General features: G+C 47.0%; 1 protein-coding gene across 1 annotated transcript; it reads left to right on the top strand.

Annotated features, from left to right (window-relative positions):
• Window positions 1–5,122: 5,122 nt before the first annotated feature.
• LOC133353070 (7-alpha-hydroxycholest-4-en-3-one 12-alpha-hydroxylase-like) lies at window positions 5,123–18,559 on the top strand. The gene is given in 12 exon segments (XM_061569175.1): window positions 5,123–5,669; window positions 8,229–8,335; window positions 9,023–9,146; window positions 11,169–11,347; window positions 13,679–13,761; window positions 13,764–13,854; window positions 14,032–14,150; window positions 14,668–14,849; window positions 15,548–15,725; window positions 16,233–16,420; window positions 17,146–17,297; window positions 17,709–18,559. Coding segments are annotated over 11 exon segments (1,536 nt in total). The 5' UTR covers window positions 5,123–5,669; window positions 8,229–8,240; the 3' UTR covers window positions 17,854–18,559.
• Window positions 18,560–21,253: the final 2,694 nt, after the last annotated feature.

Raw genomic sequence — 21,253 nt, 5'->3', positions numbered from 1 at the left:
TTTTATGTGGAGCCAGTGCAAGGTTTTTCACGTGGCCATGGAAGTCATGTGGCTGTGCCTAATGCTGAGGACAGGACGTGCCAGGTTGTTTTGAAGCCGCTGGAGTTTATTGACAGTGTTTTTTTTTCAGAAGTCCGAGCAAGGATGGCGTTTGCAACAAGCACGGCGAAAGCCAACATTGCTGCAGGCCAGAGTGTTTGTTGTGGTTGTTAGTCACTGTTGGTCGATCAAAGAACATGTTTACCCACCCTTCAAAGAACATGTCCTAATCGCAACGAGCTTAAAATCTACGCGTCATTTATATCTCATAGATGTATGAATGTTTCGTTTTAGACAGTATAGCATCGTCGTCCGCATTGCATCTCGCAATCGCTGAGGAAATACAGACAAGCTGGAAGGCATCCAGGCAGTGAGCCGGCGTTTCGAAAATGGACCACGCTCTGCAGTTCTCTATAAGTTTAAATGTTTTCAGCACAATTGATGAGTGTGTATGCATATTCGGGAGGAATCCACAGCACACGGAGAAACCCAAGTGTGTGAGGGAGCAACACTTGTGCTGTACCTCCATGCAAACCAGGGTCTGCACCCCAACGCCCACAGAAATGGAGTTACACAACATTTGTGTGTTGTCCACCCACTCTCAGTGCTGGATTATAGGTGTGCTCCAGCACTAGATGCGTAGAATGAGTTTCAGGTCGAATAAGCAACGTGTGGCAGATTCCATCCAATCACAGTAAGAATAATGATGCTACAGAAAACGATGAGTAAATCACAGCACACGATGCCAGTAATGGCCACTCCAGAGTAAACATTCCGTCGTGGAAAACATTCAGAAGTTACTCAGATTTTTATTTTATTTAAAAGCTGAGCGGCTTAATCGAGTTCTGCGACTTATTTTGTGTAAACCCCGGTGACAGTGCGTCAGTGAAATGGTGCAACACTGAAACGGTGTCAATGTGTCAAGACAACTTCGATGTATTTCTCTTGAGATGGTTTATTTTATTAAGGAGCCACGTGCTTATATATACAGTCCGAGGCCACGCCCCCATTCCCGAACCTTCTCGCTGGTTCTAGACCGCTCACTCTGCCGCCAGACTCCACCGCCCTCTTCCGTCACCTGGCCACGCTTCTATTCTCAATCATTCCCGTAGCCACCAGTCCACTCGTACTGCAGGCTGACTCCCCTGTCATTACCTTCCGTGGCCACCAGTCCACTCGTACTGCAGGCTGACTCCCCTGTCGCTACCTTCCGTGGCCACCAGTCCACTCGTACTGCAGGCTGACTCCCCTGGCATTACCTCTCGTGGCCACCAGTCCACTCACTAGGCCTCGGCAAGGTAAGGTAAAAGTTAAAAGGTAAAAACAACGAGCCTACCTTTACCCTACCTTTTACCTTACCACAATACAATCACTCTACCCTACCTTTTACCCTTTAGCAGGTAAGGTAAAAGGTAAAAAGCAACGAGCCTACCTTTACCCTACCTTTTACCCATACCCCATACAAATTACCCGATTACAGGGTAATTACTGGGGTACTACTACACATGAACAAGGTTTATAACGGCAAATGCTCGGTAGAGCGCTTTATTCATATAGAATACTCTCGATGATTCCAATTTTATACGCTTTCTTTGAACTCACTCTGTCTGTTGTTGTCCTTATTATTGCTGTTGTCGTTGTTGTCATTCTTGTCGTCGTCATCGCTGTCGTATCCTCAAATCTTGCAACTCAATTTTAACCCACTTCCTAGTGTGGTATCGTCATAATGGTGACAATACTATATTACATCACTAAAAAAATACATATTTTTAAACGATCTTTTGTATACGTTATGTTTCAGCTTGGCTCTAATTGTCCACGCTCAACTGACGTTGGCTGTAAATCACCACGGCCCCTTACGTTATGGCAAGCTTCGGGGCCATTTACTGGAGTCGTGGAGTTCTGCCATTACGAGTACATTTAATAAAAGCGTGTTTTTTAAAAAAGTTTTTAAAATATTACTTATTAAATGGAGGCCACGGACTGCGCCACGGAGCTTCTAGCGGTAAACAAGGCACCGTATTTACCGGGTAATACATCGCGCTATCTTTACCCTACCGGGTAATTCTTCCGAGCTACCTTTACCCTGTACCCTTTACCTTTACCCTTTTACCCGGTAAAAAGGGTAATTTACCTTACCTTGCCGAGGCCTACCACTCACACTGCAGGCTGACTCCCCTGTCATTACCTTCTGTGGCCACCAGTCCACTCCTACTGCAAGATGACTCCCCTGTCATTACCTTCCGTAGTCACCAGTCCACTCCTACTGCAAGATGACTCCCCTGTCATTACCTTCCGTGGCCACCAGTCCACTCGTACTGCAGGCTGACTCCCCTGTCATTACCTTCCGTGGCCACCAGTCCACTCGTACTGCAGGCTGACTCCCCTGTCGTTACCTTCCGTGGCCACTAGTCCACTCGTACTGCAGGCTGACTCCCCTGTCATTACCTTCCGTGGCCACCAGTCCACTCGTACTGCAAGCTGACTCCCCTGCCATTACCTTCCGTGGCCACCAGTCCACTCGTACTGCAGGCTGACTCCCCTGTCGTTACCTTCCGTGGTCACTAGTCCACTCGCACCGTAGTTTGACTCTACTGTCATTACAAATGCAAAAATGTGATGGTGAAAGTGCGACAGCGCGTCATTTGCGCTCCTGACACAGTGGGACAGGGTCATAGTGAGAAACACGGAAAGGAGGATAGTGAGACAGTGCATTCGTGCAACAGTAAGACACTGAACATGCGACAATACATCAATGCGACATTGAGACTGTGACTGTGCTTAACAGTGCGTGCTTGCATTCAGTGCAATGTTTCTAAAGCACAGGTCGGGGTACCATATGTGACATGCACTCCTATCTAATCTTCGTTATGGGTCACGGCCACTCGGCAACAAACTTTGCGCGATGAACGTTTCAAGGTTTTTTTTTACAAGCGTCAATATCAGAGTGACGGTTATGGCAGGGTGCACAAGGTGGAGTTTAGAGGGATGGGTTGGGTGCAGTGCAGATTATCGGTGGAAGTTTACCTTGAAAAAATGTTAGTGGACTTATTTACGCATTTAAGAGTGTGGTTTGCCTTGATGAATGTGACATCTAAGGCAGTGCCGGATTATCCTAGTAGCAAAAGTAGCTACACATGTATTCTTTGGTTCTTTCGGTAAAGTCACGTAGGTAGAAAAATAATAATGAAAGTAAAAAAACTACTACGACGTTTCGATCACAACACAAAAGATCGTCTTCAGGAGGATTCCCTTTTTCCTCCTGAAGACGATCGCTTGTGTTGTGATTGAAACGTAGTTTTTTATTTAATTTACTTAGATTTTTCTATCTACGTGACTTTACCGAAAGAACCAAAGAATATGAATTCCTGCAGTCACGAAAGTTTTAAGTCAAAATTTAGCTACATATGCTACGAGCCCCGCAATTTCAAGGGTACCGCGCTAAATGCTTTCAAGCTATGAATTCCGGTTCAGTGATTCTGCGCTTGCTCTATTACTATAGTACTATACTGCCTTCAACTTTTATGAACGACTGGGTGTTTAAGGTTACCGATTTGTCGTATTATCTGGCTGTCTAGCAAGTGAAAAAATACAATTACTTTACTATGCAAGTAAAAAATGTGTGTTAATATTTATTTATTTTATTTAGGGCCCCTTTATAACATTTGCTACAGGCCCCGCACTAGCTTCATCCGGCACTAATCTAAGGCAACCAGCTCCAGAAAAGTGTCTGATATAGAACCTGTGTTCCAAAGTTCGATGCCCGCTCACGCCCAACATCCCTTGTGTGCCGAGTCAGCCTTCATAGGTGCTCGCTAACAGCACTTACCCCAACAGTCGGTTAAGGCTATACGGGTGATCTTTGTCTTTGTCTCATCCAATACAGAACTCTCACCTGAACCGATATAGAACCTTTGTATGATCGTGTAAGTAAGTCTTCATTATTGAATAATGTTATAATTAACGATTTTCGCTTTCTCGTCTTGTCTCGGGGTATTTTTTAAAATAAAAATCATAAATCTTGTCAGCAGAATACACTCAGAATTAAGGCGGTTTGCCACCAAGTCTAAGGTAACTAACTCCATTTATCTACATCACCATGTGTTTGACTATGAGGGGGTCATTGTCTCTCCCTTCTCCAAAAGCCTATTTTTGTTCGTTTAACAAGGAGTCTTTTACGACCAATATCAATACAGGTTTTTTTGGGTTAGATTGCGTAAATATATAAATGTGTCGTTAAACCCGCCACCACCCAACACAGCCAATTAGTAAGGGTTGTCACGTAAACAGAACGTGACAATTCGTTACTAGTACAGCACACCAGTGTGTTGGAGAGCGACGCCACAATATTTACAATCTTATTGTTCCATTGTGTAATAATAGGGTTTTTCCACTTTTTTCTGGCAACAAAACTGAAACCTTTTTACAAGGATTCATGTCTGCATTAACCACAATACTTGCAGTCAAAATGCTAACAAAAAACACACTCTGATAATATATGCATTGTCCTTGAAACTGATTGGTCCACACCAAGGGACGGCTTTCTTTTGAGCCTCGACCCAATTGGTGCTCGACCAGAGGACGCCAAAAGGCGTACAGCTCAAAGACAACGCACTATCAAAGTAATGAGAGCTCGGGGTGAGCATCAACATCATTAGACCTCCTTTTCCAGTACCAAAATATGATAATAGGGTTTTTATCATAGTTTCAGTTTTGGCAACATAACTGAAACTATGATAATATATGCATATATGCAATATTATCATATATGCACTATTATCATAGTGTGTTTTTGTTTGCATTTTGACTGCAAGTATTGTGGTTAATGCAGACATGAATCCTTGTAAAAAGGTGGTCTCTGCTGTTGTTGGTTTTGAGGCACATAGGTTAGCAACAACTATAATTTACATTGCGGTGATTGATGCCAGATGATTGCGTCAGGAGTACTTTAGCTTATCACTGCGATGCAAACTAAAATTCGCCGACAAAGCAACAGAGATAAGAGTTAGCAATGCCCCTATCTCTCCCAGCGACGTTGGGGGTGGGGCTAGGGGCGTAGTAAGGCAGCTTCAGGGAGTGAACATTTCTCCATCTGTAGGCACCTCTACCTGCGGCAGAGATTGCGCCCGTGCGTCAGCTGTGTGGCAGTGTCGCGGCTCAATGGGAGAACGTCAGATGATTTGATCCAACGGAATAATATCGTAGCAGTAGGTTTGTAGATATTGATGGGTTTATGTCCATCCACGTGTAGGCGTTTTGCACACGCGAGTATGCGGTGTATGTTTTAGAGATATTACTTTTATTAAAGTGGCTTTGCGAGTGAATCGGTCAGTGCCTGGATTCAGATAGTGCGGGGCCTGTAGCATATGTTATATTAAAACACTATTTTTTTTACTTGCATAGTAAAGCAATTGTATTTTTTCATTTGCTATACAGCCAGATAATACACAAATCGCTATCCGTAAACACCCAGTCGTTCACTATAGTAATAGAGCAAGTGCAGAATCACAGAACCGGAATTCATAGCTTTAAGCATTTAGCGCGGGGCCCTTGAAAGTGCAGGGCCTGTAGCATATGTAGATACTTTTGCTACTAGGATCATCCAGCATTGGAATCGGTCGTGACTTGAGGTAAGAATTCAGTCCTGATTCACCATCGCTGACATCGCCATTGTCATCGCAGATAATAGCCAACATCTGCCTTCATCATATTTACCATCACTAATATATCTGTGTCATTGTCACTAATCACCTTTACCATCACTAATATATGTGTCATTGTCACTAATCACCTTTACCATCATCTGTGTCATTGTCACTAACATTATCTTCACTTCCATTGTCGTCATTGTACGTGCTATGAAGAACGACCATGCCCCTAAAACGTCACCCATTATATATTTTTACTTTTTAAGGCCGCAGTATTATTGACGAATATGTTGAGTTGTTTTGTTATTCGTGCTCGTGCGCCACAGCAAGCACAGCAATATCACTCAATAATGTGTTAAATCATCACGAACACCATCATCACTAACATAATTGCAACCATTATCATACCTGTCAACCCATACGGTTCACCCGTATTCTTGTACAGGGAAATTTAGTTTTTCGGTCCATACGGCATACAGCCGTTTCAGTACGGGCAAAATAACCCCACAATTTTTGTCAATTTGTTTGTGTTTCTCCCTTGTGATGGGACTTTGTAGGATGAATGTTGTATAAGGGCACGGGGTGACCTATAAGGTCTGACTTTGTTTGTAATACGGTAGGCACCGATAAGAGGACAAGTATGCATTATCATCACTAAACATCAGTACATCATCACTTACATCCCTAACATTATCATTATGATCGTTAGTTGCTAAATGTATTTCTCACATTGTCAAACAAACACATCCAGAGGTGATTAAATTAAATACCATCTCATGAGGTGCACCGCGCGGTGCAGATATATTTAGAGCTGGGTAATCAATTACTTTGATAATTATCGGTGCAATTACTCAACGAATCGGGACAACAGGAAATGTTTGTAAAAAAAAAGTCTCCCCTCTCATACCATGTGTGCCGCTGGACGGGAGATGGTAGGCTTGGCTTGGTGATATCATCATCGTCAGCAGCAGCAGATGTGTCATGCAGGACATGGCTTGCAAGGGGTTTCTTACCTCTGTGAATCAGAATGCCAGGGCGGACCACCAATTTAAGTGAGCCCACTCAATTGACCTAAGCAACAAATCGTCCCAGCTCATAGGGAGATTATTGACAGCGGGTGTTGGAATGAGAATGTTCCCTCGCCATGTTCATGTGGAATTTTCACCACGATGTTTGAGACGAGCATTTTTGTAGAGCTTATGGAATATCGTATTGTGTTCTACTGTGTAGCGTGGTATTGTATTATGCAATTGCGTATCGTATTATATTTTTATGCTGGTTACTCATTAAACATGGAATGTTGGACTAACGTTGGGCCACGTGCCAACATTGGCCCACTGTTTTGCATGTTTACTGCATAACGCTGAAGCGGCTGAGGTCCCCTGAATGTATGTCGTGTGTTCCTCATGTCGGGTATCTTCACCAACCCACGCTAACCAGTCAGGCAATCTTACATTCGGTCCTGAAATCACTTACAAGTCTGATTTCATCTACCATTGCGACAGCACCGTGCGTGTACGTGCCAGCACACGCCACGGCAAGGGATAATGCCGGATAATGAATTTAATCTCAGTGTCATTCATGCAATTGTATCTCAAACGCTCTACAATGATTACACGAGTTAACAATAATGACAAAAGTGTCCAGCAAGGAGATGGAGCAATAAAATTAGGTCCTTGTGCAGCTGCTTGGTGAATTACTGCATCGCGGCATTGTGAGTGATGGAGGCCTTCATCCAGCAGTGGATTGATAATAATTACGACTGCTGATGACAATATTGTTATAAAGTATCGTATAGTATGCAGTGATGGATTCTCTTGTGATATATCATGCACGTTAAGTTGTGCTGGAAGTGTTGCATCGTTGTTCGTATTGTATCATTGTGTTGTGGCGCAATCTACGACTCCGAGGCAGGTTCCGTTAGGGGCTCACGCCAAGTTTATTGAGGGCTCACGCCGAACCAAAACCACCCTAGCCTATAACTCCCCAGAGGACAGGGGGCTGTGATCCCTACAACCCCGGCAAACTCGGCTCTCCTCCCAGCCCCGGGCTGGGACTACCCCAACCTCGGCCGGTCGGGCGGAGTAGCCTCCCCTAGCCTCGTGTGAAGATCGCCTACCCCGAGTCCCCACTCCCTACCCGCGACGAACCCCGGTTACGTCCTGGGTCCCCCTTTAAATACCCCCCTGGGGGCATGACATCACCGTCCCCCAAGGTCCGCCTGACGTCACGTTCTGTGACGCCACTCTCTCCGAGGGCGAGCGTGACGGTCCCCACTACTCCTCTACAATTGTATAAGGAACAAGGAATTTGTCAAATTTGTCCCAAGACACCGGCACTTGGGGCCTACTGTCCTTCGAACAATGCCACGAGATATTTAACGTCCACTGAAATGCAAACGGTGCATATTAATTGTGAACACAACATGGCAACTGCAATATGAATCTCTACAACAAGCAAACTCACTCCTGCTGGGCTATGCCACCATCCCGTGTTGTATTGTGCTGTATCGTTGTGTTGTTTTGTGTTGTTGTTGTGTAGAGGTGATACAACATGGCCGGCTCAGTCCTGTTCACGTCCTCGTGGGTCGTGGGGTTCCTCGTCATCGCCTTCATCGTTCTCGTCCTGTTCATCATACGCAGAAGCCGGTGAGCGAGCCTCGTCATTCCTCACAACTGCTCACTACAACACCTCAACATTTATCACTGCAACACTCCTCACACTATATTCTTTGTTCTTTCGGTAATGTCACGTAGGTAGAAAACAAAAAATAAAAATAGTAAAATAAAAATAACAAAGAATAGTGATTTTAATAATAACAAACATAAATAATAAATTGGGAATTATAAAAGTAAAAAAACCCACGACGTTTCATCGCTCCTCGCCACACCTCACTGCTCACCTCTACAAACTTACCACTCTGCACCATGAATTACTCACTATACCTTGCCATTACACTCACCACTGCTCACCATTACACACTTACTACTCCTCACCAAACCATACAGCTACATAGTCCACCATACCTCACCACACGAAAAAACCATACAGCTACATAGTCCACCATACCTCACCACACGACTACACACCTCGCTGCACCTCAACAAACCAAACCATATCTCACCATGACACAACTCACCACTTCACACTTCACCACACCATTGGGTATCATGGCCCACAGGACCATAGCCCTGGTGCACTGCCTTCTGGGCTATAATGCCATTCGTCTTCCTCTTGCCCCTTCCCCTCGTTCCCTGGCCTTGCTCCGTTCCCCCCCCCTCAATGCCCCCCCCCCCCCCATTCCCCACTCATCGATGCCCTCCGTGCTCCCCCAGACGCCCAGGAGAGCCTCCCATTGATAAAGGCCTCATCCCATGGCTGGGCCACGCCATCGAGTTCCGGAAGGACATGTACGCCTTCCTGCGGCGCATGCAGCGCAAGCACGGAGACACCTTCACGGTCAGCAGTGGCAGTGGGGACAATGGGAATGACAACAGCAGTGGGAACAATGGGAGCAGCAGCAATAGAAGTGGGAAGTGGAAATAGCGGCAGTGGGGACAATGGGAGCAGCAACAATAGAAGCGGGAACAATGGGGACAACAACAGCAGTGGGAATAATGGTAACGGTAGAAGGAGTGGGAACAATGGGAACAGCAGCAGGGATAACAGTTGGGATTCGGGTTGCCGCAGGCACCAAAAAAACCCAGGACATATCGTGGGAAGCAGAATATCTCATAATTCCAAAATAGGGCAGATCAACATGCAAGTGCATCGTCGTGAGTTATTGTGCAATTTACACAACACAAGAAGTTTAGAAGACTTGCAGGTTTCCGAGTATGGCATCTACATGAAGAGGACGTCGTGGGAAAACCAGAACAGATGGTAACCATACTGGGGGCAACCTTCCAGAGGTGGGACAAAGTCATTGTTATGCAAGTCCAAGTCGAGTCTGAAGTCATCAAATTCATGACTCGAGTCTGACTCGAGTCCAAGTCACATGACTCGAGTCCACACCTCAGAGGTGGGACAAAGTCATTGTTATGCAAGTCCAAGTCGAGTCTGAAGTCATCAAATTCATGACTCGAGTCTGACTCGAGTCCAAGTCACATGACTCGAGTCCACACCTCTGCAACCTTCATCTCCATATAGACATTTTCCGAGGCCTAGGTTACGAAAACTAAAAGTATAAACTTTTTCTTTGAACATTTTGGAGAAACCAAATTTAGACATTTTGCTTTTCAGGTTTGTATAATTATAACGTTTTCTCCTATATTTATCTTGAGCTCCACGTTACATCCTTCTTTGTTAAGTTATTCTATAGTTTCCTGATTGACTAAACTGATATTAAGGGAATGTGGAATTGTGCGCCGCTCACATTAATATTTCACGGCTAAGTGTGGACTAAATTTCTGATTGCGAATGACTAGATTAAATCCAGAGACTAAAGCCTAGCTAAATATCCTTCAACTAGACTAAAACTATGGCTAAAATATAACATACTCTTTGGTTCTTTCGGTAAAGTCACGTAGGAATAAAATAAAATAAATCACGACGTTTCGGGCGCAACACAAGCATCCGTCATCAGGTGGGAAAGCATGGTCTGCTGGTGAGGCAGCAGACCATGCTTTCCCACCTGATGATGGACACTTGTGTTGCGCCCGAAACGTCGTGATTTATTTTATTTTATACCTACGTGACTTTACCGAAAGAACCAAAGAGTATGGATTTCCTTCAGTCACGAAAGCTTCAAATCAAGATTCAAATATAACATGCTTACTAAATTAACACTGTACGCGTGTGCACTTAAAAATCATGTCTGCCAGTCTAGTGTGCGCCTGGTAAAGGCACCATGGTGAAATCACTGCTACTTATTGGTAAATGGCGGCTGTTGTTGTTGTCGTAGTGAAGTATATAGCGCATTTCACTACACACCCGGTGAACATAGTTAGATTTTTACTCATGACCAACATCAGTGGCAAATATTTGAACCAATCTTGGGCCTCCTCGAGGTCAACGCAGCCATAATTTCATAGCTGATGTGGTGTGTAAACATAAGGCATTGGTGCGACAAAAAGGCAGCACGGAATGCTTCTGGCCGAAGCACTCTCTCATGTGCCGTGACCACCTCGATCTTCCTCCTGTCCCTTGGTTTCAAGGATGTCATCGACAATTGTCAGCAGTTCTACTGAGTATTCTGGTGGCTGCACAGATGAATATGGGAGACATAGCGCTTGTTACATTGAATGCAGAACCACGTGGGTGGTTGGGCCGATCGAGATCGACGCTATCTTTGTTGCTGGTGCCGCATCTCCTCCCACTGCGCATCGTGATTCTTGTACAAAATTGGACAGTTGCCAGCCGCTTGCACTTATAGCTGGCCTTCACGTGTGCTCACTAGCAGCAACTTGCTTCAGCATCCTGCGGAGGCCATACGCCAGATCTTTCGTTGTCTTTGCGTATCCACCCTCTGCGCCACCGCAGGTGTGCTTGGGCGGAGAGTACATGACGTTTATACTGGACCCACACGATATGATGGCCGTGGCACGCGAGGCACGCTCCATGCTCGACTTCACCGAGTTTGCGCGCAAGCTCGTTCTCAGCGTCTTCGGCGTTAACTTCAAGGCCGAATTCTCCAAGGCGACAGAAGCCCTCAATGTCAGGTGCAGTGCCTCAAGCAACAGCTCACACTACAACACACTCACGTCTTGTATATGTGGGTGCAGTGGTAAGATAGTTTAAGATAGTGAGAAGGGCCTGGGTTTGATTCTCGACACGGGTGTCTTTCTGTCGTCTCCCTGTTCTGAAGAGTGTGAGTATGTGAGTTTCTGTGTAGAGTTTGTATGCTCTCCACTTGCCCTGCATGGGTTACCTCTGGGTTCTTCAGTTCCCGACCATGGTAAAAACTATAATTAAAAATACTATAACTGCTATAGGCCAGGATCCTTTTGAAAAAAATGATTGAGACTCATTAGTGACTAGATTCAGATTATTCAAATCCAATTACTTAGCAGTGCCAGCTCGCCACTCTGGCCGCTGAGTCACCCGGCCACTTCCTAGTCAAATTTGTCGAAGAAACAATACACAGGATGTTTAAAAGAGATGGACTCAATTTCAAAGCAGTATATTTCACGATGGCAACATGTTACAATTACACGAAAAGTTACAAACGGTTGAATGAGTTATCAGGTTTTACTAACCATTTTATAAATGCTCTATGTGCCCTCCACCTGCTGTATGGACAACATCGAGACAACAGTTGAATTCGTCCCAAACGCCTCTCAAAGTGTCTTCTTCCACTGACGTCACTGCTGCCGTGATTCTGTTTTTGAGGTCATCCAGATCAGTCGCTAATTGTGGCACAAAACCACGGTCTTTTGACGTATCCCCACAGGATAAAGTCGTAGGGTGTGATGTCTGGGGATCTTGGGGGCCAAGAGTGTAGCGCCAAGTCTTGGGGTCCCGTGCGATCTATCCAACATTGAGGCAGTGTGTCTTGCGAATGACTGAGGCTAGGGGCTGTTTGTGCGCTGGGAGAGGCATCTCGCAGTAATCATTTGAAACTCCATGCCCCGCCCTCTCTATGCCCCGCCCTCTCAATGCCCCGCCCTTTCTATGCCCCGCCCTTTCAAGTGGTAAGAGATTAATTCATGGGCGGTACGTGGTTGCAGAGATATAGCGATTTTAAATCGGGTCCATCTTTTTAAAACACCCTGTACATATGTTTTGCATCACTTGTGTTGTTTTATCCAGGCCACCTCTTCCCCCCCCCCCCCATTACCCCAGATAATCAAGAGTTCAGTGTACTTCTTTCATATGGCAGGATGGAAAAACAACAGTTTTGAAACGTAGTTGAATCCTAATTTTTTTCAACCAATCCAAGAAGGCAATAGATGCTGTACGGATCACACCGACACCGCCAGGATGTTTCTTGGATGGCACATTCGTCGGTGATGCGTTTGAAGGTTTTGGACTTCACCACAGCTGCGGTTTACCGATTCTTTGGTCTTCCGTTTGCGGAATGTGTACGCACATTACCCATGTTGCGTTGGAGCGCGGTTTCGCGTGGGCCATAGTGGTCACGGGAGACAGAAGCCGCCCAGTACCTCCACAGTCAGGTCCTCAAGGAGGTTTTTGTTTCCTGCATCCACAGCTGCCCTTTCCTGGCCCAGATTCCCTGCTGACTGCTTGGGTTGGGCATGCGCAGGCAAGAGGAGGGGGGGGGGGCCTTCAAGCCTTAACGCCCAGCCTTAATTTGATTACGTAAAAAAAACCTCTGCAAGCCAGACCTATTTGGGATAGAGCCTTTGGAGGGGATTTCTGGCAATACACGTCCATATAATTAACACCGAACATGTAAAAGAGAGTGAAGAAGGAAGAAAGATAGAAGATGCTAGGCATCTGATCAGAAGGGGGATCAAATCAGGAGCAAACCACGAGAAGAAGACTGAATTCACTGAATCTAACGCCCATTTCTGAATATGTCTATGCATGCTTGTATGGACTATTGTGTGTGTTGGTGGCAAAAACATCACAAGTTGACAGTTGGGAGCACAGGTGGTGCATCTGCCAGTCATCTGAGGCAGTCAACTCACGGCACCTGGATGCGTCCCCTGACCTTCCAGCTAGCCTTCAACACTTCACCGTGGCCTCAAGGTGCACCTAGTCTGGCTCAAGCGCCGTGGTGCTGTCACCACTACTTGGCGGTTGTTGTTGTGCTCTTGTGTGTTCATGCAGTTGCCAATGAAGGCCAACATCCGTGACGAATATCCGAACCGTTTTGGGTCCTCCCCTTGGTCGACTGAGCCATAAATAAGTACCTGGTGCGGTGTGTAAACATCGGCACAGGGGAGACAAAGACAGCCAGGCGTGGTGCCAGCCACGAAACCCCGTCGTGCACGTGACGGCCTTAAAAAGGCCACAGGGGGGGATCTTTATCTTTGTTTGCTCCCGAGTGCATGTACGTGTGTTCGTGTGTGCGTGTCGCCTCACAGCCACCTGCAGGGCAAAGGACTAGTGGGCCTGACGGACGCAATGATGTCCCAGCTGCACCTGCTCATGGGGCCAGGTTCGTTTGACGAGGGAATGGCCGTGGGGGGTGCGGGGGCCACAGGGACGCCAAGTGGCACGAGTCTGGCCTCTTTCACTTCTGCTACGACATCGTGTTCAGGTGCGCCGCGCGAATCACCGCTTCACCTCTCTCGCCCCCTCTTGGCATTTTGCCCATTATTTTTATTGCAGTTTTTCAACATCATCATCGTCGTCGTCGTCATCATTGGCGTCATCGTCACCATTACCATTGTCATCATCATCGTCAATGAGTAATGACTGTCCGTGCTGCGTGTAGAGCCGGCTACCTGGCTCTGTATGGCCAGGAGCAGAGCACGAACTCCCTGGAGGTGTTCAAGGAGTTCCGCAAGTACGATCAGCTGTTCCCTGCCCTCGCCACGTCCACGCTCTGGCCCGGTATGACACAACTGTCATGATACGTCTCTCAAGTATTTTTTATAACTGCAGTGCCCGGAGAAAACCCACGGGCACGAGTGGTACCATGAGCCTGTAGTGATTTGATGGATTGTCACGAATGCAACATTTCAACAAAAAAATCGACCCTCCCTTTTCCCGTCTCTGTTTTCTGCCATGCATGTTATGTTTCAATCTGTCTTGCATGGCCCATTCGCGTAACTAAATGCCCACCCACCCACTTACCTACCCACTTAGCAACTCGCCTACCCACTCACTCACACACTCACCCACCCACACTCACTCGGCCGCTCGTCTACTCAACTACCTACCCACCTGCTTACCCAAGCTCCCATCTGCTCACCTACACACTCACCTACCCACTGACTCACTGAACTACCCACCCACCTACCTACTCAATCACCCTCTTGTACCCATGCTGACTTGTCCACTGGGTGCATGTTTTTTTTCGAATGCCCATCTCCCTCTGTCCCACACCACGCTTTCCCCCCCATCTCAGCCCAGAGGAAGGAAGTGGAGCGACTCCAGTCATGGTTCTGGAAGCTCATGGGGGACACGCTGCTGCGTGCGCGTGAGCACCTGAGCCCCTGGCTCCTGAGCCATGACGAGAAGCTGATCGAGCTGCAGGGCGACAAAGAGACCCGCGATCGCACCTTGTTCATGATGCTCTGGGCCTCGCAGGTGAGAGGCCTGAATCAGCTCTGAAACGGAATGAGTAACGACACTTACGGTAGATCATCGATTATCGGGCGGCTTTGGGCGGGGGGGCGGGAAGGATTCACCGGATTTAAATAAACACCGGATAATAATCACATTATTATTTAAAATGGCATTTTTATCACATCCTTGTATAACAATGCTTTTCGGTGTTGTGTAATGTGTTGTTTGTGTTTTAAATGTGTTTACGGTATGAATTTGGCATAAAGAAACATACAAATGGACAAAAATTTATATCCTGTAAAAAGTTACTGTATTTACCATACCGTACTTACCACTCCAATCTTGAAGACTCTGCATGGGGTGATGATACCTATTACGCTCTTGTTTCAACAACTGCGTGTTTGATGACCGCCGGACTGATGGAGCCTTTAGATCGGTGCTCCGGCGAATGCCGAATTACACAAACGCAAATGCATTCTGCGCGACCTCTCACCCAGTGTATAAGAGGAATGGTGTGATGCCTATTATTTAATTTCCGCTTTTGTTAAATATGATACCAACATTTTTTTATACTTGACTACAAGAATGTAGTAAGGCAAGCCAGGAGATGGCGCCCTCAATACGCACAGGCACAGATGGATTTTGTTGAAATTCTGTGATCTTCCAACCTCGCCTCCTAAGTGCTCGATTACAGGCTTGAATGTCCCCCACGTGACCAGGGTAACACGGGCCCCGCGTCGTTCTGGATGCTGGCGTATCTGATGAGGCACGCGGACGCCATGGCGGCCGTGCGCGCCGAGGTGCAGCAGCTGCTGGAGGCGACGGGGCAGAGCGACGGCGCGGAGATGCGAGTGATCTCACTGACGCGCGACGCGCTCGTCAACACGCCCGTGCTTGGTGTGTCCAGTCACCCGTTTACTCACCTACTCACCCACCCACTCAATAATTTACCCACCTGCCCACTCTCTCACCCACCCCGCTCGCTTATTCACTTACTCACTCAACCACTCACCAACTCACTCGCTCAATAGCTTACTCGTTTCCTCACTTAATTACCCACTCACTTACCAGTTCACTCACTTGCCCACTCGCTCCCACACCCTATCACTGCCTTACACACCTCACCACTTACTCTCTCACCCCGCTTGCATTCTCCTCCACTCACTTGCTCCCTCATCCACCCACCCACCTGCTTAATTGTGAGGGGTGGCCATCATCCATGCCCGGCCACCTTTGTTTCTACAATGCTGTTGCTTACACACTGCATCAGATCAATCTTAGGAAGGCCCAGGATCGGTTCAGATATTTGTGACCGAAGTCGGCCGCGAGTGGGAATCGAATAGGTTAATTGCACATTGTACCAACCAATTAATTATCTCCCCGCTGCCCCTCGCCCCCATGCAGACAGCGCCATTGAGGAGATGCTGCGCCTACGCTCGGCTCCCATCCTCGTGCGTGCCGTCCAGCAGGACATGACGCTGAAGGTGTCGGGCGCCAGCGGACCGGGCCCCAAGCTCCGCGCCGGCGATCGCGTCGCCATGTTCCCTCACCTGAGCCCCCACATGGACCCTGAGATCCACGTGGATCCCGAGGTGGGGGAGGCTGCTGTCTGTGCGTGTCTGTCGTAGAGGCCAGGGCAGGTGCTCCGGTCTCTTCCCACACGAAGAAAAACACTCGTTAAGACGGAATGATCAAGATGGCCAATTTGGTAGCAGTGCAGCGAGTAATCATCGTAACAATGTTTTCGTCATGCTGCGTCTTGTCCAGTTATGTTAAAGAGTGTTTGGCATGTGAGAGGAAACCAGCACACCTGGAGGAAACCAGAATACTTAGAGAAAACCCACCATGCATGTGGGGGGTTAATGCTAACAATCCTACACAGATTTGTTTAAGAATCCAATTCTGTATTGCAATCTCATGGCTACCTTGTGGCCAAAAGTCTACAACATCAGAATCCCTAAAATACAACTACACATATCAGTACTAAAAGGCTCAATCCTGCTTAGCTTATTAGATTTGATGGGTACATTCATTGCGATTTCATCATAGAAAAGTCGGTTGCTGATCTATCTCAATCGTGAATTTGTTAAATGTGGTATAAAACTCATCTTCATGGGTTTTCTTAAGAATCATCCCACGCAAAAACACTGAAACATTTATTTACTAAACGATTCCAAGTAGGATCGTGAAAGTCTTGAGCACCTGATTAGGCCATCCTCTATTTCCACTCAGCCTGAAAGGGGTGAGGACCCCATGGCAACTGCCTTGCAGCTCACCTGCTCATCTGTGAGGCGTTGTCTCATTCCGCCAATGACAGGAGTTTAAGTTCGATCGCTTCCTGAACGTGGACGGCTCCAAGAAGACGGACTTCTTCAAGTCTGGGCGCAAGCTCCGGTACCCCACAATGCCCTGGGGTGCTGGTGTGTCCATCTGTCCCGGTCGATTCTTCGCCACCAACGAGATCAAACAGTGAGTTCCCCTTTTGTGATGAGGGCTGGATTAACGCAGGGTCCTGAGGGTCTGCAGCCTGGGACAAACACGTTCCTTCGTAGTGGGCAGGTAGGAACTTGGTTGGACAGCGCATTCGTGCACGACAGAAAGCTCGCGGTCACGTGACGCACTTCAACCAATCCGAGAGCGTACATGTTTGGGAGGGGCTATGCACGACAGACAAATAATCCCTGGTGGGCAGTGTGGAACTGTTGTTCCTACCTGTAAATTTTTGTTACCCCTACAATCTCTAACTTTAAGTGGGGGGGTCGTCGTGTTTGTACGCATGCGTCAATGTGCGTGCGTGTTTCAATGAGTGTACGTCAATGTGCCTGCGTTAGTGTGCATGCGTCAATGTGCGTGCATGCATGTGTGCGTGGCTCTGCTCAGGTTCATTGTGCTGATGCTGATCCACTACGACATCGAGTTCTGCGACCCCGCCACTAAAGTGCCAGACATCAACGTGTCGCGATTCGGATTTGGCGTCATGCAACCAACGCACGAAATTTTCTTCCGTTACCGCCCGCGCTTCTGAACAGTGATCACCACTACTTGCCCGGTCTCTAACCCCGCCCTGCTGCACTCTCTCCCTCTCCTCTGTGAAGTTGCAGTTTGTATCTCAGACATCTGTTTTAGTCGCTTGAAACTGTTCATCCCTCTTTGATTGTTCAACTTGTTTGCTTAAATTCTTGTCCATGCTACCACCTGTCAATCTGTCAGTACATCTGTCAGTCCTATCTCTCACTTATGTGTTGGTTCGTTTATTCATCTCTGTATAGATATCTGCCCATCTGTATATGTTTGATTCTGTGCTGCATGACTGTATCTCCACCTGTTTGTCTAACTGTCCATCTTTCGGCACCCCATTTGTCCATCTACAGAGTTGTTTATGTCCCTGTTCATTTGTCTGTCCACCTGTGTATTTATTCATATATCCATCCTGTCATCAGTCTGTCATGATCATAAATATTCCCGACTGCTTTAGTTGAATTCAATGACGTAAGAACTGGGTGCTCTAACCCACATAGGATTCGAACTTTATCTGAATTTGTGCGTCATATGGTAAATACGTCTTTGGCATGGAAAATAAAGTGTTGTGTTTTTCAATTAAAAGTTGTTTGGAAAAAAATACATCGGCTGGATGAATACATTACAGTATACGCATCCTGCAAACAACATTTCCTATTCCCGAAGAGAATTAAATGTATCTTGTAGAATAAAGGTACTATTGCTATGTCTAATTGTTAAATCGCGTCGTCGTTCATGCACATTGCATCTCACAATCGCTGAGGAACCACAGACAAGCTGGAAGGCAGCAGCCAGGTGGAGAGCCAGTGCTTTCAACAATAGCCCAAGCTCTGCAGTCCTCTATATATTAACATGTTTTCAACTAATTAATGTGTACAGTATGCGAGGGAGCAACGCTCTATCCCATACAAAAGAGACATATAAGTCTGCACTGTGCTGTACCACCTTCTGGCAAGCCAAGGCATCGTACCTTGATGCCCATGGGAAGTGAGTTTCACAATAATTGTGTGACCCACCATCCCTTTCCTCCAAGGTGCCAGATTATAGCTGTGCCCCACCACTACTACAGATGCATATAATACATTTTCAGTCAAAGTAAGCTACACGTGACATTACATCCGATGATGTGGCTGGACTAAAAACTACACAAACTACCACAGCAATAAATGCCAGAGTAACCATTCCGTTTAGCTTTTATATATATATCGTTTACTTTAAAGCTGAGCAATTTCAGTTTCCCAGCTTATTCGAGTTATTCCTTCGTGGAGACCCAGCGACAGTGCATCTTTGCATTCCGCGCGGTATTTTTAAAGCATGAGGAGAGACTATACTAAACACGCACTCCTATCTAATCTCCTCTTCATCTGCCATGTGGGCTGGGTGACCTTGGAAAGGATCACGGCCGCATGACAACAGACTGCGCGATGAACGTTCAAGGTTTTACAAGAGGCAATATCAGAGTGAAGGTTGGGGGCAGAGTGCACAGAGGGAAGTTAGAGGGGTGGGTAGGTGGGTGGCATGAGGATGCAAAGTAGATATTTGGTTGAAGTTGACCTTCACTTGACAAACAATAATCGTGCACTTATTTGCTCGGACGAGCGTGCGGTTTTCGGTCTGATATAGAACCTGTGTTTCATCCAGTACAGAACCCTCATTGTATCTGACATAGAACTCTCATCTCATCTAATACAGAACCATGATTTTATGTCACTTGTCTCATCCAATGCAAGAATCCTAATCTAATGCAGAGTCCATGTCTCATTCAATATGTAGTGACTGACTAACTACAGCTCCCAGTCAAGACAGCTGGCAGACTGCCTGACTGACGAAGATGGCAACGAAGACTCCAGCAGCACGACGGGATCCCACTCCAAACGACAGCCATGAGCTCCCGCTCAGGGCCCCCTTTTATCCTCCCGGCGTGGACTCGCTCAGTCCCGGTCACGGTTCCCTCACGTGCCCCTTCTGTAACCTTTCCCCTACATCCCTCTCTCTGGTCTATCACGTGACCTGCTGTCAGTCAGGGCTGTTGTAACTGCAGATCCCCTTCCCTGCCAGAAACAAGCGCTATGCTGCTAAGTACACGATTCTATATCACTACATCACCCCCCCCCCATTAAAAAAAAAAAATCAGCATTCCGGCTGACCTCCATCCTGCGTAGTGGAAACAACAAGAACAATAAAAAAAACCCAACAGGGATCGCTATCAATTACTGACGAAAACCCATAGTTTTCGCCGGTACCCGGACCCCAGGGATTGAACAATGTCCGACGACCGTCAGCGTGCCGCAGCCCGCGAGCATCGGGAAGGACCCCACGCGCCAGACGTCGTCAGAACTAATTTCGTCGAAAACAAGAAGGGGCGGGCTGTCGAAATCGAACAGTTTTGGAATGGGTCCTTGTCGCCGGGCCCCCAGGCGGGACAAGAATGGACTTCCTGGGGACATCCGGGACGATATGTTAATGGCCTAATGGGCACGCCCCCTCCAGAGAAGAAGACAAAGGAGAACAAGGAGATGACGGCGCATTTCATCATCTCAATACGTCCAGTGCATAGAAAGGGGGAAATAAACAAAACTCGGAGAAACAGTCAAGAACTCTGGGAGTAAAGGCCAGCTAGTTAAAAATATGTTAATCGTTTCCGATTCCAATTTTTTTTTATACAAACTATTTTGTTGTAGAATGTATTAATAGTGGATTAATACAGCACGAATAGTTTAAGAAGTGATACAAATGATACTATATACATAGACAGAATAAAAAGGGACCTTATAGCTGCTCACCCTGAGCTATAAATGTTCTGATCGTGCATTGTTTTTGTATTGTTCGCCTTTCTCTCGTCTGCCACTCGTGAGACTAGGCCCTCAAGAAGGCTCTCTCTAGTGTAGGCCAAGCAGTTTCAAAGACAATGCATATGTAGTGTAGTGAGTTCTGGAGACGTTGGAGACTGATCTTGGAGGCAACACTTTTTATTCACAATACTTCGGCAATCCAGCCCCGGCTCACTCAGGGCAATGGCCCTTCTATACACACTGCCTGGGGAGATATTTCCTCTGGCTAACGTGCCCTAACACTGGACCACTCCTCTGACACTCGGCAATACAACCCCAGCTCACTCTGGGCAATGGCCCTTCTATACACACTGCCTGGGGAGGTATTGCATCTGGGCTATCGTGCCCTAACACAGGACCACTCCTCTGGGTCCTCCGGCTACGGGTGCCTAGGGGAGGCTACTCTAACCCAACCTAGTCAGGGTGCGGGTTCCGACCACTGGTCCACTCGGACCCGGCCCTCACAAGGACGTCTGACCGGGGATTCCAGGCTCTCATCACTGAGCCACACAGAGTCCCGGCCCTTACAAAGGCAGTGAGGCTAGGGGTCCCAGGGTCCTATCTAGCTAGTCTTCT

Source organism: Lethenteron reissneri, chromosome 42, assembly GCF_015708825.2.
Source record: "Lethenteron reissneri isolate LAM-NWPU_2019-01 chromosome 42, ASM1570882v1, whole genome shotgun sequence".
Lineage (NCBI taxonomy): Eukaryota > Metazoa > Chordata > Hyperoartia > Petromyzontiformes > Petromyzontidae > Lethenteron > Lethenteron reissneri.
Note: the sequence above shows the minus strand (reverse complement) of the source record. Positions and strands in the feature narration are given on the sequence as shown.